Raw genomic sequence first — 27,109 nt, 5'->3', positions numbered from 1 at the left:
CATGGAGTTGGATTTCTCATCAAAAAGAGTTTAAAGAACAGAATATAAATGTACGATTTTTTAGTGAAAGGATATGTAGCCTATGTTTAAAAATACAAAACACAAAAATGACAATAATTCAGATTTATGCCCCAAAACAGCAACTGACGAAGAAATTTCGAACTTCTACAATTTATTGGACAAAGTATATAATGAAATAAAAACGGAGATAATGTATGTTATATGAGATTTCAACCCCAAGTTTGGATTGACAACGATGAAGAAGTAATGGGACCATTTGGATACGGACGAAGAAACAAAAGAGGAGACCTATTTATAAAGTGCCTGGAAGAGACGAATCTCAGATTTGCAAATTCTTTCTTCGAACAAGAGAGAAAGACGTAAATGGACCTGGATTAGCCTGAATAGGATAACAAAGAACGAATTTGACTTAGTTCTAACAAATAAACTGAAAACAATTAATGACATCTCCGTATTGAATAAGCTAGTAAGAGCAAAACTAAAAGTGGACCATAATACGTTGAAAAGAAACAAACAAACACTCAGTATTCTTAGAATAATACCAACCGAAAATATTGAAAAATATAATGACATGCTTAAGAAAGAAATAAGAATTAATATAATTACAAATAGAATAAACGAACATTTTCAAATACATGACTGCTGTTACTCCAAAACCTGATAAATTAACAAATGACACTAAAGCGCTGATAACCAGAAGAGATAACCTACGAAACAAGGACAACTTATCAGACCAGAAAAAAAATGAACTAAGATACCTTCGGAAAACCATAAAAGAAGATGCGAAAAATGATATCCAAACATATAACGAAACAATGATAAAAGATATATTAAGCAACACAAAATCTATTAAAAGGACAAAATCATTTCTTGACAACGGAGAAGAGTGGATAACATCAAATAAGAACAAAAATAGCAACACTATTAATATTAGAGAAATACATAAATGAGTCTGCTACTAAGTTTTTCGAAGAACTTTTCAAATCGACAAAAGAAATAAAAAATGATAATATATCGAAGGCGGACAGTTTTTCCGACTTAAATTGCCTTTACACTTTTTACAAAAACAGTTATGAACAATTGACGATCTAAAGACAGATAAGTGTACAGGAAATGATAGTATTGTAACAGAAATGGTCAAATATGGAAAACAACCATAATTTCTACAGTGTTGACCACGATTTTTAATGACATACTTATAACACAGCAGATTCCCAAACAATGGAAACAAGCTACAATTACGCTTATCCACAAAAAGGGAAATAAAGATGACATAAATAACTACAGACCAATAAGCAACATTTCTATGATATATAAACTGTTCTCCAAAGTAATGTACACAAAAATTAAGGGCACATTAAACAGAAATCAGCCAAGGGAACAAGCAGGATTCCGATTCATCCTATCTTTATAAGGACGTTGAAAAATATATATACAGACAGCGCCAGCGTGGCGAAAATAAAAACCGAAAGAATAGGAAGAGAAATAAAAATAAAGAGAGGCGTAAGACAGGGGGATCCAATGTCACCACCATTATTCTCTGCAGTACTGGAAGAAATATTCAAGAAACTAAACTATGACAATAGATATGGAATAAACATTTGGGGACAATATTCATCATCAGCGCAACCTTTGATTCGCTGATGACATAGTTCTCATTTCATCAACTTCCGGACAAATACAAAATATGCTCATAGAATTGACAAATGAATGCAAGAAAGTTGGACTTCATATCAATAAGTCAAAAACTAAGATAATGACCAACCATATTAAAGATGACATAATGCTGGATAACGAACACATAGAATATATAGAAGACTATACTTATCTAGGACAGACTAAGTCATTCATTAACCAAGAGAAAAAAGAAGTTTCTAGACGCATTACCAATAGTTGGAAACAATTTTGGAGTCTAAAGCAAATATTACAATCGAACTAGACTCTGCTATTCTACCTGTTATAACATAGGGGTTACAGACTATATCCTTGACTTCAAGTTTACTTAATAAAATAAGAATATGCCAAACTAAGATGGAAAGAAAACTACTTAACCTACGAATTAGCCAGAGAGTGAGAAATAGAGAAATAAGACGAAGAACTGGTTTAACGGACGTGGTTGAACGAGCAAAACTCCTTAAATGGAATTAGGCAGCACATCTGTATGTATATCTAGAATACAGGACCAAAGATGGACAAAAATCATAGCAAAATGGACACCACCAGAAAGCAGAAGACCAATTGGATTAGCTTAAAGAAAGACAAATTTGGTACAATGACAATGACATTGGGGGAGGCTTATGCCAGGTCATAGAATTTTGACACGTAACCATATATTTATTTAAACTTTGCTCACATAAAGTTGATTAAAAAAAGTCGATTCAAAAGAAATAGAAAAATGTAAATAAATTTTATACAAAATATCAATAATGGCAAATAAAAGCTTTTAATAATAATAATAAAAAATGTAGTGGTTTGTTTTATTACTATCTGACAATTTTTTAGAAAAGTTTTTCACTTTCCATTTAGAAGACCAATTTTTTTTAACGAAATTGTAAGTGGAACAATAAGTTCATTGAACATTGGGAAGCCATTTAATTTTTGAACTTAATGTTGTTTCCCATTGTTAAAGTCGATTGCCAAAAATTGGGTTTAAGCTTGATAAATGGAACACGATTAAAATTAGATTTTTCTAGACGATTTCGTATTTTCTAATCCTGTCGGTGGTAGCTGTCAAATTTGTTTGTATATAAGCAAAATATAGGATTTAAAAAAAAGACGTTTCATTTTGGAATAAAAATAAATACTATTATTTTTGCAACATAAATCAATAGATCTTTAAAGAGGAAGGTATATATAGGAAAAAAGAAAAGGATGTATGCAGATAATGGAAAACAATAAATGTGTAGTTAAAGTTGCAGCGAAGTTTTCATGAAATTTTCCATGACTTTCTCGATAACTTTACGAATTCCATCTTTAAGGTCTAAAAACGATTGTAGAGATTTGAAATAGGCCTTTTCTTTTACGTGTCCTTAAAGAAAAAGTTTAATTTTTTAAATCACAAGATATCGGTGGCCAATAACCTTTTAAGAAATATCACGATCAGTCAACTTTTCTTCCCAATCAGCTCACTCCAAACAATGCAAAATGTTGACAATTTTTATAAATGATTTTACAATTGTTTTGGCATATTTTTAACTTGTCATATGTCAAAAGATGACAGCTTTTAAAGTAGCGAGCTATTTGACATTTTACAAAATTTGTCCAATAGCACAAGGCATAAAGATAATAATCAAAATAACTTATGGAACGTGAAAGAAAGGAACAATTTTGCTTTGACAGATTTGATTAAAATATTGTGTTCTTTACCACTAGAAAATCCCATTAATGTCACTCTTTTAACCTTTGTCCTTTATTTTATTTTCTAAGAAGTTTAACTGGGACGGAAATGCGAGGAAAATATAGGTAAAAATAAGACTAAACTGTTCTTCTTAACAAGACTTGGATTGACAGATTTGTTTTACACTTGCTTTGTCAAAATCTATCGAGTAACGTTATATATTAAGACAAAACTAAAAAAAGTTAACACTATCAAAACGCAGCACGCTATCAGTGACTAAATTGGAAAAAACAACACAACATAAGAATTGCTTCAACTAATATTTCCGTCTAGGTTTATTTTAAAAGGCGATTTCAAATTTGATTTGGAAAATAAACAAAAGAAGTGATTTTTTTGATTCTTGATCACCTTTGAATTTAAATTCAGAAGATTTTTGTGTCATATCCTAAGGTCTAACACTTACTTATCATGGCGATTACTAAATCCGATGAATAAGAGACTTTCAACAGTTTTATATGGTAGAGATGTCAAACTGACGTATAATTCTCTTGTGTGGATATTTTACGTTGGAAGTTACTACGTTGCTGTTATAACCTCCTTTTGTATGACAGTAAATACTATACCTCATTTTATTTTTTATTTTATCAAATATATCAAACCAAATATGTGTGGTAAATATTTTCTTATCCACCATTAAATGACAAATTTGAAATACTTCCTAGAAAGTTTTCCAAATTCATAATTTACTGCATTTAATTGTATTTTCTTTACCAAAAATATCAAGCCAAATTTTGTGTGGTGAATATTTTCTTATTCACCACAAAATAACAAAACTGACGTTTGCAAAAAAGTATCTACAAGAGACAAAATAAGAATTGCATTAAAAGGTGAAATATACACCTGTCCTACTCTTCCCACCAGTCACTAGATTTGAAATTCACTATAGAAGTATAGACCTGCACTAGTCTACTCTCGGTTGTATCTTTTATTCGTTAAGCCAGAGTGATCTTACCATTTAACAATGTTGGTTACTTTAGTATCTTCGAAGTCTTCCTAAATAACGGACGTCCGTGGTCCGTCGCGTCTAAAGCCAAACTCAAATCCGAATGAGAGGTGGCATATAACAGCTTCACTAAAAGATAGAACATAGTGAATTGAAAAGAAAAATAAGAGTAACCTTTCCATTTTATCTATTGTATTCTACGAGCAAAAAAAATCAATCTACATACCAAAAAGATTGCTCATTTTTTGCACATTCGTTTCCGTCAGTCGTCAGCTTCCAGTTTATACTTCAGCGTCATCCAACATCAAGCTAGACGAAACTTATAGGTAAATGCCACTTGTTTCCATCATCTAAAGTTCATCCCATCTCAAGCTCTGGCGTCTCGTCGAAACCACTAGACCAGAGATTTATCTTTTTTTTTTGTATTTTTCAAAAAATATTTGATTCGATTTTTGTCTTTTTTGTGCATATATACCTTGATTACTTATATCCAAACCCACCACCACCTTTCTCGATCTCGATCGCGCTACGATCGTTCGGTTTCTTATTCATTTGTATCGTAAATACAAAATTCGCATGCGCAACATGGAAATCGTGATCCATTAAAGTGAACTACAAAAATAAAAGAAAAATAAAGAAGAAAAACAAAATGCCAAAGTGTTACACGGCTCGGTTTACTATATGACCGCAATTTCATAAGAAAAATAAATACAATAACAACAAAAAAGAAGAAAAACGAAGAAAAAGAAGAAGAAATTAAAGATGTTTATAAATTCTTGACATAAATAGATCTAGATTTTTGCTTTTTGATCTTAAAGAGATTGATTTTTCTTTGGGCAATTCTCGATTGTTGACAAACAAAATAAATTTAAGCTTCAACTTCAAGTGTGGCCCGGAGTCTTTTTTTTTGAGAGTGAATGCTAATTTGTGTTTAGATTTTATTTGGGTTTCTTTTTGAAGAAAGAAAAAACACCGCTAATCGGTAGTTTTTCTTGGAATTCAAATCTAATAAAGGTAAGCGGCGTTCTATTATTTTTTTGTTTTATTAAAGGCGGAAGCAGAATAAGATTTTATTGTCACACAACTTGATTTATTTTTCCTCGTTTTGTTTTTGTTATTCGAAGTCGAACTTAACAAAAAAAATTATATACAGTCTTGAGTCTCTGAGTCTTGAGAGATTGTGCAAAAGTTGAAGTTGAAATCACGTTCGAATGAATTAAAAAGTATCAGCTTGCATTGCTTAGCGCAACGATGCAAAAATGTATACCTACTCGAACGTCAACTTGACGTGTCTATGGAATGGATGCATAACTAGAATGTGTAGATGGAGGTAGATACATACCTTTACCTACCTTGTCCCTTGGGAAGCCGTACAATATACGAGTTATCTTTTTTTTTTGTATTTTTCAAAAAATATTTGATTCGATTTTTGTCTTTTTTGTGCATATATACCTTGATTACTTATATCCAAACCCACCACCACCTTTCTCGATCTCGATCGCGCTACGATCGTTCGGTTTCTTATTCATTTGTATCGTAAATACAAAATTCGCATGCGCAACATGGAAATCGTGATCCATTAAAGTGAACTACAAAAATAAAAGAAAAATAAAGAAGAAAAACAAAATGCCAAAGTGTTACACGGCTCGGTTTACTATATGACCGCAATTTCATAAGAAAAATAAATACAATAACAACAAAAAAGAAGAAAAACGAAGAAAAAGAAGAAGAAATTAAAGATGTTTATAAATTCTTGACATAAATAGATCTAGATTTTTGCTTTTTGATCTTAAAGAGATTGATTTTTCTTTGGGCAATTCTCGATTGTTGACAAACAAAATAAATTTAAGCTTCAACTTCAAGTGTGGCCCGGAGTCTTTTTTTTTGAGAGTGAATGCTAATTTGTGTTTAGATTTTATTTGGGTTTCTTTTTGAAGAAAGAAAAAACACCGCTAATCGGTAGTTTTTCTTGGAATTCAAATCTAATAAAGGTAAGCGGCGTTCTATTATTTTTTTGTTTTATTAAAGGCGGAAGCAGAATAAGATTTTATTGTCACACAACTTGATTTATTTTTCCTCGTTTTGTTTTTGTTATTCGAAGTCGAACTTAACAAAAAAAATTATATACAGTCTTGAGTCTCTGAGTCTTGAGAGATTGTGCAAAAGTTGAAGTTGAAATCACGTTCGAATGAATTAAAAAGTATCAGCTTGCATTGCTTAGCGCAACGATGCAAAAATGTATACCTACTCGAACGTCAACTTGACGTGTCTATGGAATGGATGCATAACTAGAATGTGTAGATGGAGGTAGATACATACCTTTACCTACCTTGTCCCTTGGGAAGCCGTACAATATACGAGTTATCCCAGTTTTATGTGTTTCCTTCTTTTTTGTATTCAACTCACGCATGCCCTATACATTCAGGCTGGCAGGCAGGCAGGCAGTCAGGCTATCCTCGTCTATATCTACATTCAAAGGTTCTTATATTTGCATGACATACTTCCGAAGATCGTTTTTCATTTCTTTAAAATGCACTTATTACCTGCCACACCAAACCACCTCGAGATATTGGTTCCTTTTCATAAAAAAAAAGATAAAAAACATTCCCCAGGTAGGCGGATTGACGGCTTACTTTCCAATGGACATTTTTAGCTGAAAGGGAATTTCTCTTTACCAATTATAACCACTCTCGTCAGGGAAAGATCAGCAACAGATCGAGAGACTCGAAGACGACGCAAACAAGACGACGAGACGCGAAGCAAAGAAACACACGCCATCGACCGATATGAAGGTGATTGGTGGCGATGCTGATGGTGATCCAGCGTCTATTTGAGTCGAGTCCGAGACGGATGCGATAAACTCGACATACTTCTATTTTAAACCATCAACGCATCGTCATTTTTGTCGTCATAACTTTGAATCTTTAGCAAATTTTATAACTTATGATACATCCATTAGCTTTCGCATTCGTATCAATTTGTATGCATGGAGAAAATAAAGGGTGTTTTAATTTTAGAGGTAAGGAACTTTGAAACATGAAAATTATCTTATTCGAGAGATAATCTTCTGAAATTATAATTTAAATATTATTTATGGCTTATGACTGCTATTCCTGACTTGGACGTAGAGTAATCTAGGGGTCCAATTGTCGATAACTTTTTTTTAATGTATCCAGTATCCGATATACTGGCAAAACCAGTGTGAATGTTGCCATCCAAGTGGTCAATAGTCCAGCGGCTTTAAACCGCACGATTACGGAGGCCAATTTAGGGTTAAAAACGTGAAATTATGTGGTTACCAAACGGTACCTTTAAAAAATCTATATTGACATAAGCTGTGTGACATCTTGCAACGAAGCTCGTCTTTTTTAAACCACAACCTCTGCACTTCATGATTGTTCAATTGATGATTGAAAAAGTCAGTGATCATGTCTCTAAAACAGTCTTTTTTTACTTAAAAGAATTATTCTACCAATCCAAAAAGCACACCAAACTGTCAGTTTTTGAGGATCTCACTGTGCCTTAACATATCCATCACCAAAAGTGAAGAACAGAACCACTATTTGACTATTTGACAGCATTATTCAATCTTTTTGTGTTGATATGTCAAACCAAACTTAGACTTACTTGACAGCTAAAAAAATGGACCCCATTTAAAATTGTGTTGTCAACTTAAAGTTCTATACCTCTAAAACAAACACCCATTGTAAGCTTTTACATGCGTATAAATTTTTATGCATGGAGAAAATACATTTCGCAGATACGCAGAATAACATTAATATACGCAAAAATATTTACGATCAGTGACAGAAATGGGCATTAGATAGCTGTCACTCGGTGAAGATCATCATCCAGTGAATTCGAATTCGAAAGCATTTAACATTACAGTGTTAATTTATTTCGAAGAGTGGTTTTCATTAAGTCAATTAACTCAGCATTTATAAAAACAGTTACATTCCTATAAAGCATATCCTAAAAGCAATTGATAGATAGTGAAGTTGAAGTGATGGTACATCAAGGTTTTTTTGATCGAACAATTTAATATTTTTCCCATTGCAAAACTCGATGAGCCACCATTGCACTAAGAGGCTTCAACAATTATATCCGTTTAGAGGAGTGAAATATTGTGCAATAACTTAACTTACTTACTGTATACTGTTATAACTTTATGTCTGCTAAAGTTGCTTTTATGAAGTAGATGTGGTATTGTCTCATAATACAATAAAATACAAGTTTTGGTTATGAAAATGTTTTATTCTAAAAGTTGTTCTAGGTGTATATGAATAACCGCTTTAAGCTAGACAGGCTATGACTACTGTGACTTCCATGACTTCTGTGATAGGTGAGGCAGAATTCTTTTTTTTAGAGTTCTTGTTTCTTGAATCACACATTTGAATGTTTGTTTTATGTTTAGGAGATCATTGTTAATTAATTTAATTCAATATAAAATACAAACAAAAAAACTCAAAAAACATGAAAAAGAGAAAGGAATATGTTTTTAAATTGGTGTTAAAATATACTCTTCTTTTCAATAAAAAATTTAACATATGGTATTCTATAAAATTTTATTGAGAAGATAAGAAATTTTGAAAATTTAAATTTTATTCTTTAATTTAACTTTATGCAGATTTAGATGAGTGTGTGACAGAAGATTTAATGATGGCAAATAATTTAGATATCAATCTTAACTCCATTTCATTATTGGTTCTTACTTGTCAGCACAATTAAGCCCAACATTTTGTCAAGTAATAAAATTTCATGAATTCCTAAATTTTCGTTAACAAATTTACATAGAATGCTTTCTATTTGTTTAAAATCAGAAATGATGAAAGCTAAGGAATTTTCAGGGAATGTTTTTTTGTTCGTAACGATCTTATTATTGTTATTGTTTTTATCTTTATTGAGTATTAACATTATCAAACTTTCTGGCTAGTCTATTTATGTCACGTTTTTTTATTTTTCAGTGAAATTTTCACACATAAATAAAAAGTTAAAATATTTTGGAAGAAATCACGTTCTTTTTTATATTCAATATTTTAACGAAGGTCTTAAAAAAAGCAAGTTCGACGACTTAGTTCTGAATGACATATTTCATTTCATATTCAAAACTTTTCTGAATCCCTCAAATTTAAAAAGGGGGCACTTACATTACAGTAAAAATGGAATAAAATAATAATTTTATAATTTTCAATTTTTCAAGGCAAACAGTTATGTGGCATATCCTAATCTATTTGGTTTTTCAAATTATTAATAAAATTATTGATTCAGAATACTGTTTTCCAATAAGGAGTTTCACATTGAATATACTTCTACTTGTTTTTTTTTTTTTTTTTTTTATAATAAGCGCACACTCAAAGGGATAACTACCCTTATTATGTAGACACAGTGTGAACACTAGGAAAGGGAGAGAGGGGTTGAAAGGAGGTGTCGGTGCACATTGGTTTTGAATTCCTGAATATTGCAATAGCTGGAAAAGACAGTGTGGCAAGGCATTCCACATTCGCATAGTACAGCTAAAGAACGAATCTCTGTACTTGACAGTATGACCGAAGTTGGACTCGAGGGTATATTGATGAGGATTCCTAGAAGCGCGAGTATTACGGTTGAACTGTTTAAGGGGAGGAATGCAGCTGGCTATTTCTCTAGAGCATAAACCATTAAAATAACGGTAAAAGAGGGTGAGACAAGAAACATTTCGACGATGTTCAAGTGACGAAAATGTTATTATGATGGTAATATCACCAATCAATCTAAATGCTCTACGTTCAATACTATCCAGTAGGCTTAAGTAAGTTGCGGGAGCACCAGCCCAGATATGGGAGTTATACTCGAGCTTTGGACGTATATAAGTCTTGTAAATAACAGCCAGATCAGAGGGGGAGAAAAACTTCTTGCATCGCTTTAGAAAAGGCAAACATCTTGCGGCATTTTTGGCGACATCGCGTATGTGATCGTTCCACAAAAGGTGGAGATGTTCAGTTTCCTCGATGCAAGTGCCATTTATGGATAATTGCAAGGGGGGTATACTTTGCTTTAACGATACAAGACAGCATTGCGTTTTCGAAGCATTAAATTCCACGCTGTTTCTTATTCCCTATTGTACAATGCTGTTTAGTTCGGAATTTAATAAGCTTATCATATTTTGTCGTTGCAGTTCCACATCTGAAGAAGAGGGGTGTGAATCTGAAAACGAATATGAAAAGCTAAGAGTACTATCGTCAATGAAACAATGTATTGGATTAGATGTTGCAGACAGGAGATCATTAATAAAAATGAGAAAGAGTGTTGGAGATAAAACAGAGCCCTGTGGCACACCAGCATTTATTTTGTGGTTTTCAGACTTGAATCCATCCAATACATCTTGTATTGAACGATTCGAAAGGTAATTACTAATCCAATGAAGCAGGGATTCATGAAAACCGAAAGCACGCATTTTCGATAAGAGAGCCTGATGCCAAACCCTATCAAATGCTTAATGGGTAGCTATTATTTTTGAACATAATGTCTTTTGACATTTGACAAGTTAATTTTGAAGAAATAAAACGCCACAATAAACATTTTAAAGTTTATAAAAAAGTAATAAACACAATGAATAGCAATTTTCCAAAAAAGTGTTTTGAACCTTTTGATTACAACTGGCTTGAATTTAGAATTTTTCCTTTTTAAACTTAAGCTCTATGTTAATGATTCACTATCGATTCAAGACGTTACGAACAGGAGCAAATGTTTTAACTGGTAATGAAAAATTTCATGAAAAGTATTCGTCAATTTATTGGACATAATTTTCCATTGTTAATGACATCAAACCCAGTTTGATTACTTAAAAAAAATAATCGTTTTATCCGGGAAAATTTAATATTTGACATATGTGCATAAATGGTTAACTTTGAAGCGTCGATAACTTATTTTTCGTTATTCTAGTAAGTCTCATCATGGTTCGATTTGAGCTGCAAAGAGGTTATCAAGGAGGAATAGGTGAGCTTCCGGAGTTTTAGACTGAGGAAAACCGGAAAATGTTTAAACAAGCCTGGAAGGCCTGCAACGCCCATATTCGAGGCACCAAATTTTTGCATCACCAAAAATTACGGCAAAAAATACTGCAATGTCTCGAAGGCAATAATAATTGTTGGTCATTTTAATAAAAAACATGATGGTTTCTTCCTCTTCCTCTGTTCCTACGCTTGTTAACACTTCTTTAGTAAGCTCTATTGATAAAGCTAACTTGTTTGCAAGGCAGTTCGCCGAAAAATCCACTGGTGATCTCATGATGGTTCATGGTTCATCTCACAGAATATTGGAACAAATCTAAACATTGTTTTGGAGAAAGTACGATTATTGCATTTGATATTTCAAAGGTATTTGATAAAGTCTGGCATCTTGCTCTTTTATCAAAAACGCGTGCTTTCGGTATCGACGAATCTCTTCTTCGTTGAATCAGAAAATTTATTTTGAACCGCTCAAGTTGTTTTCGACGAATTCAAGTCAATTATTTATTGCAAGTGTCTGATCTGGCTATACAATCTACAAAACCTATATGCGTCCGAAACTTGAATATAACTCTTATCTCTGGTCTAGTGTCCCAGTAACTTATTCAAGCCTCTTGGGCAGTATTTAAAGATGAGCTTTTAAAATGATTGGTGACATTAACATCATCAACTCGATTACGTCACTCGAACATCGACACAAGGTTTCTTGTCTCTCCTGCCCTTAAACAATTTAACCGTTATACCCGCGTTTCTAGAAATACCTATCAGTTTACCCTTGAGTCCAACTTCGGCCGTACTATGAAGTACAGAGATTCATTTTGTAGCCGTACTATGCGAATGTGGGACGCCTTGCCACGCTCTATCTTTAACTATCATTGCAATGTTCAGAAATTCAAAATTAATGTACACCGACACCTCCTATCCAACCCTTCACTCCTTTCCTAATGCTTACACTGTGTCTTTGTCATATTAAAGGTATATAAATTAGTGTTCGCTAATAAAAAAAAAAATGATTGATCTCCTTTTCTGAGAAAGTTACATTGATATCACAGTTTAGAAATTCAAGATCATATGCAACTTATAAAATTGTATGTATGTTATAAAGTCTTTCCCTCCTTCGCCCAATTTTTTTTTTTAAATTAATCAAGGTTGGGAAATCATCTTTAAAAACTATATTTAAACCTCAATGGATGAATTTCGTTCTTTTGGCTTAACTTGATAAGATTGAACTTTTTATCTATATAATTGATATTTAAAAAAAAAATGTCTTTAGTTTGTAAGTATGACGTTAAAAACTTTGGGGTAGTATAGTTTATCCAATCAAACCAAACAATTCACTAAAGAATAGAAAATTTGCACATTTACATTTCTGCCATGCTGAGTTGAAGACCTTGAAATCAATGATATTGGGGGAAATTAAAAGACCAAAACATTGTTTTTGAAAGTTTGTATGTATGTTGTATGTTTCTAAACTTATTCTGGGATACATAAAGTGGACATTAAAACGGACTGTTTTATTTATTTTTTATTTTTTCAAACGAAACTTATGTGATTCTTCCTTTTGTGACTTCAAAGTTAAAAAGTGGAACTAAAAATTCGTACCTATATTAAAGTTTTTATTACATGAAAACATTCATGACGAAAATTTGTATTTGAAACTTTTTTGTTGGGCATTAATTTTGTATACAAATATGCACAAATTACTTATTTTCCTTCAATGATTTGAAAGTTCTGAATCAAAATTTAAAAAAATATAGAACAGATCATGAAATTTTTTTTTGAAATGTACACATTTTGACCATCATTTTCTTGGCTCAGCACTACAACTACTAGCATTAAGATTGCGTAGTTATTCTTTGATCATATTTTACTTACATATTATATATTTGTTAACAAGATCTTAAGTCGAAAACCAACATGTACCAATTTCAGAAGCATTTCTTGATTTTTTTAATTTTTATATTTATAAAGAATACAGAACCAAATATAAGAAAACTGACTTTTGTATTCCTATACAAATTTTACTAATTGTTGAAAACTATATTTTGCATAAGATGAAATTATTATTGAGTCGAAATCAATTTTTTTTGAAAAGGTTTTAATTAAAAAACATGTCAATTCGAATTTTCTCAACATTTTACCAGATGTCAAAAGCGTTATTCTTCGTTGCATGAAATTATTTTGGACCTAAAATCTTCTTTTGTTTGTAAAATATATGATATATTTTTTGAATTATAAAAAAAACACTATTTATTTTTTTTTCAAAACAATATCAGTTTGGTATCACGTCACAATATATAATATAAAATGTAGTTTAAGTCGCTTGCGTTATTGATTTGTGGATTAACAGAAATTTCTTAAATTTGTTTAAAGTCAAAAGACATATCTGTTTAACAACTTTTTTTTAATTGATGTGTCTACTGCTCTTTAAGACATGGACGACGAAAGCTCTCCGAACATACGTGCACACGTATGCACAGACAGCTCTCTAAAGATCTTTTTTTTTAGATTCTAGGGACCTTGAAACGTCGATAAATGTCAAAATTTTATTTCGACATAAGAGACCGATTACAACAACTTCCTATCTGAAGTTAAAAATTGTAAATATTTTCAAATAAAAAAATGGAAGAGAATATATTCTAGAATTTCAAAAAATAAATGTAGACCCAAAATTTGTTTGAATTCAAAATTAAATGCACAACTAAGTCACGCGAACTTGCTCCTGTATCCAACAAATCTATGTATTTTGAAGTAGTATCAAAACTTTAAGATTTAAAAATATGCCTGCAAAATATGTTAGTAAATCATTAGTAATATTTTTTAATTTCTCAAAAAAAAGCTTCTATTTGACAAATTTTGTAGTAAAAATCATTAAAGCGTTTATTTACAATTTATTTCTAACATCTACTTTTGGAGTGAAGATATTTTGAGCTTCTGAAAATACTACTCAAATGTACCTTTCCTTAAAAAACATTATCCTCTTCTTGAGATATCAGATTTGAAAACAAAATTATGTCTTACTCAATTTTAATGTTTTTTAAGAGTCCAAAAACTAAATGAAAGTATTATATCAATCGCAAGGAAAAGTCATTAAAAAGATATATCATCGGCGAGACCCGAGATTTCAAAAATGTTTACATTTTATAAGCCAACAATTAACTTATATTTTCAGGGCTATGATGAGTGTATCTGTTAGAGAATCTTTTATTATGTACTCCAAAGAAGACCAATACTATGCTTAAAGAAATGTTATATAAATTCAAGTTAACAAAATGTTCATCATTTACACACATTTTAACTTTAATTAATTAATATACATATGTAACAATTTGTTTAAGCAGAATTATAATATTATATATATTAATATTTGTTTCTTTTTGAATTACATACATTTTTGAAATTCGTTAATAAAGAAGTTAGTTAAAATTTAAGATGTCGTTTGCATTTAACAAATCGTAATGAGAGTTTAAATATTTCTACATAATATTTTATATTTTTTGTATTGTCGATTTTAATTTGCAGACAATTTTTTTAAACAAATTTTTTAATTTAAATGTATTTAATATTTTTGATTTGAGAATTTAAATTAATTTTCTTTATTTCTAATCAATTGCTTTTATTTCAAACAAATTTCTAATTAAGTTTTAAACATTTTTAATTTTGTTAGTGAAATATATTTATATTTTTTATATTGGTGTAAATAGTTTTTAAATTGTTTTATAAAAAGAAATTAAGTTGTATATTCATAAAGTGGATATTTGTGTGCAACACACAATTTTACAATTGTCAATGCTTAAATATTTAGTTTAATCCTTTTTGAACTAAGAACATTTTTTTTTAACTTAAAATGTTGTCAATTTCAAATATTAAGGTTGTTTTAGATGAACGCATGGATTGCGCGAGAATCGGGATATTGCAATAATACAAAAAAAATCCCTTTTTTATATTGAAGTATGCTTTCACACAATTCAATTTATTAATTCATAAAAGAAGACTTAACTCTAACACAATTAAACAAATATTGCAGTCATGTTTTATCTAAATACGACATTTTGAAAGTTATATCCTTTCAAAATTAACTCTTGGAGCTAAGTCAAACAAAACTGTACCACCCTGAATTAAATTAAATCTCTTACTTCATAAGTTAAATGAATTGATTATTAACGCCTGGACTGTTATGTATACATAGTTTTATTAATTTAAAAAATAATGATCGTAGGTTCACTCACGCGTATACTTATCATTTTTTTTATTAAATTTTAAATTAATTCGACAGCCTTTCTTATGTACCAAAAAAACGCCAAACTGGGCAACTAGTAATTTAAAAATACTATTAATGTCCAAATTTAGTATATTTTGATAAACATCAGAGAAAGTTTTTTTCTTAAGAAATCAGCGTTTAACGTTTAATATGTTTCCCACGCACATAATTACCAATTGTTTTCTGGAGAAGTTTTAAGCTTTTCTACGGTGATAGACATTATTTGCTTATATGTATATTCACCTATTTAGCACAATTACGATTGTATATTTTGTTTACAAGTTAAAAACTTCATTCAGCAAATTATAGAATTTTCCATTTAGAAGCCTCCATACCTCACCTTTGTAAAGAATAAAAAACCAAAGTTGTGTACTTTGCTGAAAATTTGTGCGTAACACTTATATTTTGAATATTCAACAAAATTGAATAACAGTATATATTACTTTTTAATATTTTAATTATGAATTCGAAAAAAGAAAGAAAAATACGACATGCATTTCATTATGATCATAACATAGACAAGGTCGTGACAATTGATCGTGATATCATAATAAAAAAGTATACGGCCTATACCAATTGCGTTTATTTTTTATTATTCTTTACGCCCGACTCAATGTCATTCAAGTTCGGTGTACGTACGTACAGTACAAAACACAGAAACCGAAATGTGAGTGACTGAGTTAGCTGCAAGGTATGTTTATTGCTGTGGCATTCACCGCAAGTCGCTAAGACCTTTGGGGCTTGGTAAGCATATTTCTGCGCATTTTGCATGGGTGCAACTTGTTTGCATTCCCTTCTTTCTTCAAAATGCAGTATTTAAAAATATTCCGTAAGCGTTTTAAATGTATCTAGCTGTAACTTACCTATATCGACTATATCGAAGACTTCAACACCTAAAGAGCTATAGATAGGTAACACTATAGATAGATAGTCTTCCTTATAATAGTGTTCTGCATTCATCAGTGCGATTCGCAAAACGCGACACCATGACGACTATTTCTTGTATTTACATTACGCCTTTGGCTTTTTAAAGATATTTGCGTATACTTTGATATCTCTGTATAGACGTCAGCAATAACTATGATATCTTTGAATCGAGTTGTGACTCACAAAGAGTATCTGAACTTTTTTTTTTTAAATATTTTTTTATCAAGATGTTGTTTTCCTTCAGTGTCAAACCTGTGACCGGATTTATAAGTTGTTTTTTGGTTTATTCTCAAATTTAATTTCGGACATGTTTTTTATGCTTTTTTACTTTTAGTTTATTGTTAACGGCAAACTTGTTTGCAATTTAGGAGCTTTTTTTGGTTGACATGAATAAGTTCCTTTTTTAGACGAAATAAAAATGAATCTTGAGAGTTAAAAATTTCTCAAGATATTACTCTGATGCTTCTGATGATGATGATGATTATATTGTAATTATTGTTAAATTGTTGATGCAGCGATAAATAAACAAAAAACAAAACAGTTGCTCAGAAAATAAAAAAAAATAAAGTTGATGAAGGTGAGAAAGTGAAAAGAAAGCAAAAATAAACATCAGTAACATTCATCTCATAAAATAAAAAAAAAAGTAAAGATGAGTTTTGTGCGCAGAAGTTAAGACAATAAGACATTATCAGGGCTTAAATAACATAAAATATGTAGACAATGGTAAAACCAAAGTATGTATACGCTTCTGAAAACATTAATGGGAGAAATATAAAAGAAATAATAATAATAATAGAAAATCCATCAAACAAAGGTTAAAACTTATGCGATACGCTTGCCACCGACCCCGATGAGTCGGGTGGAGGATTTCTAACATAAGATATTTAATGGTAAAAACAAATGGAACTTGTTTGATGAATCGAAGTTAAATTTCAAAGCATATGTAAAGTTGAAAGAAAGTATATGCCCTCTAGGCGTATGCGTTTTATTTTGTTGTTGTTGTAATATGTTTATGTAATAACTCATTGATGTATGAAAAGTTATAAAGCTTCTTGTGTTTGATTGAGTTTATCTCAATTATAATTTTGTACATATTTTCTTTACTTCAGAAATGTTTGATTTTTGTAAGGAATGTGAATAATAAAAAAAGTCATCGTTTCATTTTTTCATTAACAAAGTTTAACTGTCAAAATGAATGATAGATTAGGCTTATACATAATGACATAAAGGCTTTTCGAGTAAATAGTTTGATTTTGATAATAAATAAATCGAGAATTTTTAAGGTAAGTCAATGGGTGTCTATTAAATTATCAAAAAGGAGGTTTGTCATTTACAATGGTAAAGGATATCACCGATATGTTTTTCATGAAATTTTAAATGACCAATTCGAACATTTGTTTTCGATAGCTTCACAAATAACATGCTTTACTTTTGACATATAGCAACTTTAAGACAAGTATTGCATTTGTAACAAATTTCAAGCTCAATATTTTAGTATTTTTTCTACATTACGATTGTAGAGAAGTCGGAAAAGTGGTGGCAATTCCGTCCGTCAGTCTGTCTATTCTCTCCCCTACAGCATAAGCCATTGGCTAAATTGAGTTTAAACTTGACAGCTAAAGTTTTAAGCAGATTCATGTTGGACGTTTTTTAAATACAGATTGTTAGGTCATAAACTATTATGAAATTCTTTCTGAAATATTTGTTTATAATTGGCTTCTTTCAATGTAAGAAATATATTTTTAATATGCTTTAAAAGAAAAAGATCTAAAATGTTAAATCAGAAGATAATGATGGACAATTTTGATCACTTCTTGGGGAAACAGCATTGTCTGGAAACAGAATTGCAGAGCGTAACTAAAAATTATTTATAATTTTTGCTGTGAATTTTAACAATTTTCAAAAATATGTTGAATTATATTTTGATATATTTGTTTGATTTTCTTTTGTGGCGTAGTTTTTATTTGTAAACATTCAAAAAAATGCAAAATGAAACACCTAATTGGAAAACTCTATATTAACCGTGTTTTTTTGGCATTATATAAATAGTATAGTAGAAAATTCCAAAGATATCGCATTGACAGTGGCCAGAATTTTGTATTTATCTCTGTCAATATAATAATAAAAAAACACACAAATAGAAGAAAGTTTTGTGAAAATCAAAAGTTAAAATTAGCTTCAGCAACTAAAATCTAACTAAAACTAATAAAATGGACAATTTTCAAGAAGAAATGGTAAGAAAACATCAATAAATTAAGTTTCTATAAAGCTAGTTCATTTAACAATAGCAGCTTTTACATGAAATAAAAACTTTAAGAAGGGGGTTTGTTCGTAGACTTCTAGATTAACATGTGGTGTTGAAGCGAGCTTGAAGTTCGTCTCAATTCTTTATATAACTGAATCGAGTTGAAATACAAAAGCATAACTTGGAAGGTTAAATATTGCATGTTTTCATCTTAACTTTAGCTATGCTTAAACAAGTTATAAAAATAAGGTTTTGAAAAGTTTGAGGTAATCCAAATTACTAATAAATCATTTATTGTCAATTTTTTAAAGTTCCTATTCATTCAAATAACACACTCCTTAAAAAATTCAACTGGATCAATATTTATTAATTAAGCTTAAAATGAAAAATTTAACCACATATGGAGAGTTAAGTCATATGTTTCATAATATTATGGCCTTCCTTAAGTAACCTTTAAACTTTATATAACAAAAATATGACATTCAAATTGAAAGACCTTTAAACAAAGGCTTCTTAGAAATAATACAAAATTAATAAACCTTAAAATTTGTATAAGAATAAAGTTGTTAACATCAATAAAGTGTTTAATCTTTATGTTGGTCTTAAGTTAATGTCTTTTATTAGATTTCGCTATCTGGTAACTTTTGTTTTCTTTCAAGTCTCGGATTTTCACAATCGAAGGTATACAAAAAAAATACTTTACGAGTGTATGTATGTGTACCTAATAAAGAAAATCGTTAAATTAAATGAAGATGTAAGGTTATTTTAAGAGTTTTCTTTTAAAAACCAACGAAATAAGGAAATGAGAAACATCCAATGCCTGATTTTGTTACGTTTTTGATTTATGTAGGTATAGGCGTGTAATTAGGCATTTGCACATTGGTCAACAGGTCATGTGGAAAGAAAACAATGCTTAATTTAGACGTAGACGTCATTAACTGATGTAAGCTTGAACCCAATTGTTTGAATAGCAATTTGAATTTCAACAAAAAATTTTTATATTGTTTCAAAGTTACATAATTTAAAACCGAAAATATAACCAAACTAAATTAGTAAAGAAGTAATTTTTGAGTGGAGAAGACGAAGTGTTATAAGATGATACAATTAATATTATGTTTTCATGTACAAAGGTTTGGGCTTGAAAAAAAAAATTGAAATTTCTTAAAAAAATATTGGGGGTGATGACGATAACTTAGGTGCCAAATTTGATAACGTTTTCATGTATAAGATTGAAAAACAAGCACTTTTTTAGATTTGTAACTATTTATGCAGATTGTACGAAATCTACTGACATCAAGCGTATAATTGAAATTTATAATAAAAGAATAAACATCTTGCTTTCCAAAAAAAGTATAGCAATTTATTGTAGGTGTTGGATTTTTTTTAAACTGCTCTTACTTTTAAAAGGGGGTGAAATAACCCCAGCCTATAATACCCACAACGTTTGGCTCCTCTGCATCATTTAATTCTTATCTTATGATATTACATACTAATTATATCTAGCATAAAAACATTTTTATGATTTTTGAGAAAAATCCCCAGCATAAATTCAAAAAGCACCGAAAATTGTAACTCAATCAAAATCTTTAAAAATTGAACAAATTTATAATAATCGCAATACCGTGTCCTTAACCAAAAACAACTTGAATAACTTTTGCCATAAATATTGTTTCGACAACAACAACAATTTTGTTCGTCTTTGTGTTTTATACTTTATAAGGTCGAATCTCTTGCAATCTGGTGCAAACAACCATAACCTCACAACATTTATGCGGTCAATGTACCTGCTCAAGCCGTCTGTGAACATTCTCTTAAACGCCTCATACTCTACTCATGCTTATGGTTGGTCCCCCTTTCCTCGATTAAGAAGGTCGTCTTGATTTGTTTAGTGGCTTAATTGAAACAAACATATGTAGATATAAAATATATATTTGATGATTAAATGATTATGATACACCATCAAACACACAGTGAGAATTATTACACTGACGGACGCGAGCGACGTCTTCTTAAAGCGCATTCAGCAGCGGCGAACGGAGAGAATTTTTCTCAGACTAAAAGATTAATTACCATGCCGGGTTTTTGTGTAACCTTTTTGAAAAACCTCTGCCATTTTAATAATATTTATAATTTTCTCATTTTTATATTTCAATTGTAGAATTTAATGCAAAGATGGGAACCAAGATCGAATACGTAGATACATCTCAGTTATACGCGACAAAGTATATTCGAAATTCTAAGGCGATAGCGGTATTGTGGGCGATTTTTACGATTTGTTATGCAATTATTGGAATCGTGGCATTTGTTACACCTGGTAAGTTGTATTTTTATACAAGTATTATATTTATTTATTTTAAGATGATTACACATCTAAAGCGGATGTGTTGAAATAATAGAAGAGTATCTATGTAGATACAATTATTATTGAATTAACCTTAATCTTGTATTTTTATTTTGTTTTCTTCTGTTATTTTGTTAAGAATGGGTTGGTGACCCAGATAATGAAAGTGCTGGACGTCTGGGACTATGGCAGGTTTGTCAAAGAGAAGAAATATTTAATAATTGTCAGAGACGATGGGAAGATATAATTGCAGTTCCGGCATTTTCTTTTCAAGTAAGAGTTAATTTATTTTATTTTTCTTTGATTAAAGGAAATGATAGATTTGATTAATGTCTTTGGTTTTTTTTTGAAGCTTGCAACAATATTTATGGGCGTTTCAGTGGTGACAGCACTTCTGACAATTTGCTTCCTGGTGTTTATGATTTTTATGAAATCAACCAGAGTTTTTCACATTTGCGGATGGATGCAGATTCTTTCAGGTAAATAAAGTTATGCTTATAAGATTTTTACTGATAAATAAAATGTCCGAATCCGATCTATAAGAATACTTCCCAGTGGTGTCCTTTGAATGATTTATATTTGCAATGAGCCAAAATGTTATTTTAGTCTTAGGCCACCTTAAGAAGCCAAAAAAAAAGGTTTTTCTTTATGTAAATATATGCGGATATGCAGCGTTCTCGCTATGACGCAACGTTTTATTTTTTTAAGGTAAAAACCCCTGTAATATTGTTCGGTTATATAAAATAACTGCGATATAGAATACAGTAAAAAATTTTGCACGGGTACTGCCTCTTGCGAGAAATTGACAAGTCCTTCAAGAGTAGTTCTTGTCACGAAAAGTGCCAATTTTGCTTTCCCAAATAAGCCGTTCGGATTCGGCATATAAACTGTGGGTCCCTTCCATCTCTGATAACATTACTCGCACACAGGAATGGATGAGAGTTGTAAGTCACTAGGCTCTGGTTCTTCATGGACTGTTGCGCCACCTAATTTATTTATTTTTATTTAAGATTTTTTGCCAATTTGAACACTTCCAAATTTAAAATTAAATAATTTTCTTACAAAATCGTCATCGATCGTGTGTTCGACAAGGTTTTGTTCTTGACATTCAATTTTCACTTTTTGGTTGGAATTTGTTGACCATAATTCTAATCCGATTCCAAAATTGCACTCAGGTCAGGTTTTTTAGGTATGAGTTTTTAAAGTTCGAAAAACCTCATATAGTTAAGAATTAGTCATTTTGAGGCTCTTTTTAGAAACAGGTTTTTTTCAATAAAATTCATGATGGTTTTCCAAAGCTTCGATCTTCAATATTTAGTTCAAATATTCAAAGTATTTCGCAAAATGTTCGAAAGATCTTTATTAGTTTTTCATAAGATTTCACCTGTCTTACATAAATCTTTAAGAAAACGCTAAACCACTTAACGACTGTCAAGTTAGCACTACATGAAACTGAGTATGCAGTTAATTGTAGCTATTTTGTTGAAAATTAGTTGTGGAGAAAAAAAAATTGTAGCTCCACGATTTAAAAAAAAGTGGTATGTAGTGCTTAGTTGATATCAAGTTAGCATTACACTTTTCGATTTTTTTAAAACTAAGTACGCAATTAGTTGACAATTATTTTTTGTAAATTAGTTGTACAAAGGCAAAAACTCCAAAAATTTGTCTTACTTTAATTTTTTTTTAAACTGGGTATGTAGTGCTAACTTGACACAGTGAGTCTAGGCATAAAACAAGGATATTCCAAAACGTAACAAAGCAATTAATTGTAGCTTTTTTGTTTAAAATTAGTTGTGGAAAGAAAAAAATTCAAAAAATTAAAGTAAACAAAATTTTTGGAATTCTTTACTTTCCACAACTAATTTTAAACCAAAAAGCTCGAACTTGACGGTAGTAAAATTGTTTTTGACAGAAACATGTTTGAAAGTAATTTTTATTTTGTAAGGAAGACATCAAGTTTTTAAAATGTTAAAAGAATACAAATATAGTAGAAAAATTGTATTTTTGGAATTTGTGAAGCTAGGAAGAAATCAAAGCTCCGATTTAAAATTGCAAATCCATAACGTATTGTTCGAAACCATAACAGCAAAACTTCGTGCAGAGTCAAATGAATACTTATAGCTTATGATTATTTCCAGATGGTTATAAGGTACTAAAATAATTTTAACAGTACTTTTATGTTATGTTGAACTTTAATTTTAATGTAATTTATTTGAAAATCTGATATGATATCAAAATTTTAAGGTGAGTTAATGTTTTTTTTGTAACAGAAAAAAAAACGTTAATTGTTAATACCAAATGATCTATATGACATAAGACAAAAACCCTACGTACTTCCATAAACATGTATTTCAAAAATGTATTCAAAATATAAGTAAATCGGTTGAAAATTATCTGAATTATAAATCAGTTCAACTTAAAAATGCAGTAAAAGATTCGTTTTAAAGTGTGAGTAATATCAAATCAGGAATAATATTGAAAAATCTTTAAAACTCAAATTCAAAAATCGATTACTTAAAGATTTTTTGAAATTTTCATACAAACATTTTTGGGGTCCATAGAGAACATTTGATTTAAAACAAAATTAGATTTTTCGAAAATTCTAATGTGTCCTAGCTCCTCGATTAACTTCGATAAGTACGCCGTTTAAGCGTTTTGTGGAGATATTTAGGAAGTTTAAACAATTTAGTTATTTATTTTTGTTATAGTTTTATTTTCTTGCAAACAATAGTGTAAAATGATTTATTTTAATTTACCGAAAAGATAAATAATTTATTAACTTCAAATAGGAAGTTATTGTAATGGTTGCGATTTGTCAAATTAAAAATTTTGACATTTCTCCACGTTTCAAGGTCCCTAGAAAGATGTCTGTGCATGCGTGTGTACGTACGAACGTACGAACGTACAACTCATCCCGGAAATGAGAAATACTTGGAAAGAGGAAGAACATGTAAATGAAGGAATGTTATTGGTAGGTAGAAAAGAATGAAAAATACATATGTAGTATACTCTTTTTGGTCCGTTTCTTAAACTTGTACTAAATATTTATTCTTTTATATTGGCGAATATAGAATTTTGAAAAAAAAAATCAACATTTTTTTAAAAATCCATACAATACAAAATTGCACTTTTGATAATCAAATATTGTTAAGGCAATATAAGAGCTTATTCAAAAAAAACATTGAAATCGGTTCATAAGTTGCTGAGAAAATTTAAAAACAAAATAACGGTTCTATGAGCGGTAACTTTTCTGAGCAATACGAAAATATGTTTTTCTTATTAAAAGAAACCAAGTTAAAAAATAAAATTTTAGAGTAAATAAAAAAAAACCTATCGGTTTGTTTTTGAGAAAATTCGCATTTTCGTTTTTTACCAAAAAAATTGTATCTAATTTGAACCTTAACTTCTAAGTTTGAAATCAATCGACTCAATGGATTGGGCTGTAGGAGAGTGGACAGACAGACAAAACAGATCGGACGGAATCCCGGGACCCACTTTTTTCGACTTCTCTACCATCGTAATATCATGGTTGATTAAAATCTCGAGTTTGAAATTTTTTACGAGTTCAAAAATTGCCATATAAGTAGTCCCTGTATGTCGCAAGTAAAAATGGAAAAAAGGTGGTAAAAATTGATTTTCGACTCAAATATCTTTTCAAAAATTTGAGATTATGGCTTTTAACTAATTTTAACTAATAAGAAATATTCTTTTCAACATTTAGTAATATTTTAAGAAAAAACAAACAAATAAACTCGAACAGTTTTTCAAAAATTAAAAATGTTGTCTTCAAAAGTACAGAAAATATTATTTTCGACATGAGTTGTTTTATTATAAAAATCCAACAGTTTGTTTTTTTTATAAAAAATAAAATCTACAAGAAATAGCACTCAAATTTTGTAAAAATTGATGTTCGGTTCTGGATTTTCTCAAATTAATTTCATTCATCCAATTTGTAAAAATTTAAGAAATGCTACTTAAATTGGTAAAAATTTGTTTTCAACTAAAAACATATTTAAGAAAACTAGATTTTCAAACTAAACTATTTCTTTAAATGAAAAACATTGCTGGTAATTTTAAAATTTTAATAATAATCAAACTAACAATTTTTTAGCCAAATACAAATAAACCTACAAACTTTTAAGCAAGACAAATCGACAGACGGGATGGGAAGTTATCATCGTGGGTCGCATCGCAGCCTCTTTTTTTTTGTTTGAGATAAAACAAATTTAAGTCATCATCTATATTTTCTTTCTCAGGATATTTGAATCTTAAGTCAAAATTTACTTAAGTCAACAGCTTTCTTACCGAAAAGCTTTCCATTTCTTGCAAGAAAATTTCGACTCGACTTTCTAAGTATGTAGTAGTAAAAAAATACTACCCCATATGCATATTTTTAAATTATTTGAAGTCTCTTCAAAACCAATGATTCTGGTACTAGGGACCTTGAAACATCAAAAAATGTCAACATTTTCAATTTGTTAATTGGAACGAGAAGTTAAAAACAGTCCTTTAAAATTAATTTCGCCAAGTTAAAAAACTTTCAATCAAATTTAACAATTCCAAAATATTCATGCACCCTTTTTAAGTCTTAGCCAAATATTTGTTTAGTTTTAAATAAATACATAATCCCAAACTTGTAACATCATTTGTTTTTTAAAGTTATATCAACCAAAACTTAATAATCTTTCTTACCAACAGCAATTTGCATGATTGTCGCCTGCGTTGCCTTCCCATTCGGTTGGAACTCGGATGAATTCAGGAAAATCTGTGGACCTGAGGCGAATCGCTTTGAACTGGGACTTTGTGGAATCCGATGGGCTTATCCATTAGCAATAATTGGTAACAAATAAATAAAGTACATATCTCTAGTTTTTTTATTTAAATATTTGACTTTTATTTTCAGGTTGCATTGATGGTCTTGTTTTATCAACGTTAGCATTTATTCTCGCTACTCGTCATGTTCGACTTCAACCGGATCCACTTTATCAAAATTCACTCTACAAAGGTAGGCACCATTTCTGTTACTTTTTTTCAAATTTAACAGTATTTATTTCCAAATAAAAATTATTACTTTCAGGCGAAATCAACAATGCCTACATAACCGATGCTGTTAGCTTAGCCGGTTCGAGAAAATCTCTAAATCTTCAACCGATTCTCTTAGTTGCTCCACCACACCACATGAACAATGGCGACGATTCCATTTCTCAATTTTCTAGCAGAACTCCAAACCATCATCGCTACAATCGGCCCGATTATCATAATTCAATGCATCAATTCTGATAGATGGCGCTCTATGAAGAACTCCATTGAAACAATACCCCACAAACATTTTTTGTCGTACTGGTTTGAATCTCGCATAAGAAAATTTTACAATAAATTATTATTTAAAAGTTTAAAAAAAAAGAAACAGAAACGCTCAAATTGATAGTTAGGCGTTGTTGCGTGTGAATTCATTTTTGAATTCAAAATCCTTCCAACGTTTTTTTATATATTTTTTTTTATTTGCAATATTAAATTTATTTTCCTTTACTCTATACATTTTTAATAATAAAACACTGAACGTATTATTAATATTTTTACTATTTTATTTTTTTTGTACAGTAATTTTAAAAAATTGTATTTATATATCTATTTTTATTACATATTTTTATAAAAAGAAAAAAACGTATTTTGTTAAAATCGACTTATTTTAAATTATATACGAATATTTAATGTGTAAAATGTATGTTTTATTTTTGGATAACTCGGTAAACTAACTGGATCATTTTGCATTTGAAGTCTTTTGTACATATGTATCTTTTTTTAAACCTACATGTATAACGCGTAAACTTAAGTGTTTATGGCTAGGCTACTGTTAAATGTTTGAAAATAGTGAGCGTTATTTCAAAGCTTTGAACATGAATATGGAAATGATATACAAAGGATAAAGTAAGGAATGATTCAAAATGAATTTCCGGTGTTTTGAATGCTAAAATTAAAAAGAAAATG

General features: G+C 30.1%; 1 protein-coding gene across 2 annotated transcripts; it reads left to right on the top strand.

The window, feature by feature from the left end:
* The first annotated feature begins 4,385 nt into the window (after nucleotides 1-4,385).
* Nucleotides 4,386-26,820, top strand: LOC129947972 (LHFPL tetraspan subfamily member 3 protein). 2 transcript variants are annotated; one of them, XM_056058763.1, is made up of 7 exons: nucleotides 4,386-4,687; nucleotides 20,939-21,094; nucleotides 21,261-21,394; nucleotides 21,474-21,600; nucleotides 25,820-25,960; nucleotides 26,025-26,126; nucleotides 26,199-26,819. In XM_056058763.1, the coding sequence occupies exons 2-7, from the start codon at nucleotides 20,953-20,955 to the stop codon at nucleotides 26,399-26,401; spliced, it is 849 nt and encodes a 282-aa protein (XP_055914738.1). In that variant the 5' UTR covers nucleotides 4,386-4,687; nucleotides 20,939-20,952; the 3' UTR covers nucleotides 26,402-26,819. The 2 variants fall into 2 exon arrangements, with proteins under 2 accessions (XP_055914738.1, XP_055914739.1); XM_056058764.1 differs by lacking the exon at nucleotides 4,386-4,687 and adding an exon at nucleotides 6,146-6,352 and having other exon boundaries at nucleotides 26,199-26,820.
* The last annotated feature ends 289 nt before the right edge of the window (nucleotides 26,821-27,109 follow it).

Source organism: Eupeodes corollae, chromosome 2, assembly GCF_945859685.1.
Source record: "Eupeodes corollae chromosome 2, idEupCoro1.1, whole genome shotgun sequence".
NCBI lineage: Eukaryota > Metazoa > Arthropoda > Insecta > Diptera > Syrphidae > Eupeodes > Eupeodes corollae.
The sequence above is the reverse complement of the archived record's forward strand: the minus strand, read 5'-3'. Positions and strand labels throughout refer to the sequence as shown.

Bases quoted from the DNA above. Each gene is read 5' to 3' on its own strand.
- LOC129947972 (XM_056058764.1), top strand. From the start codon at position 20,953: ATGGGAACCAAGATCGAATACGTAGATACATCTCAGTTATACGCGACA. The intron at 21,095-21,260 runs GTAAGTTGTATT...TATTTTGTTAAG, and splicing joins CGTGGCATTTGTTACACCTG to AATGGGTTGGTGACCCAGAT. The intron at 26,127-26,198 runs GTAGGCACCATT...TATTACTTTCAG, and splicing joins TCAAAATTCACTCTACAAAG to GCGAAATCAACAATGCCTAC.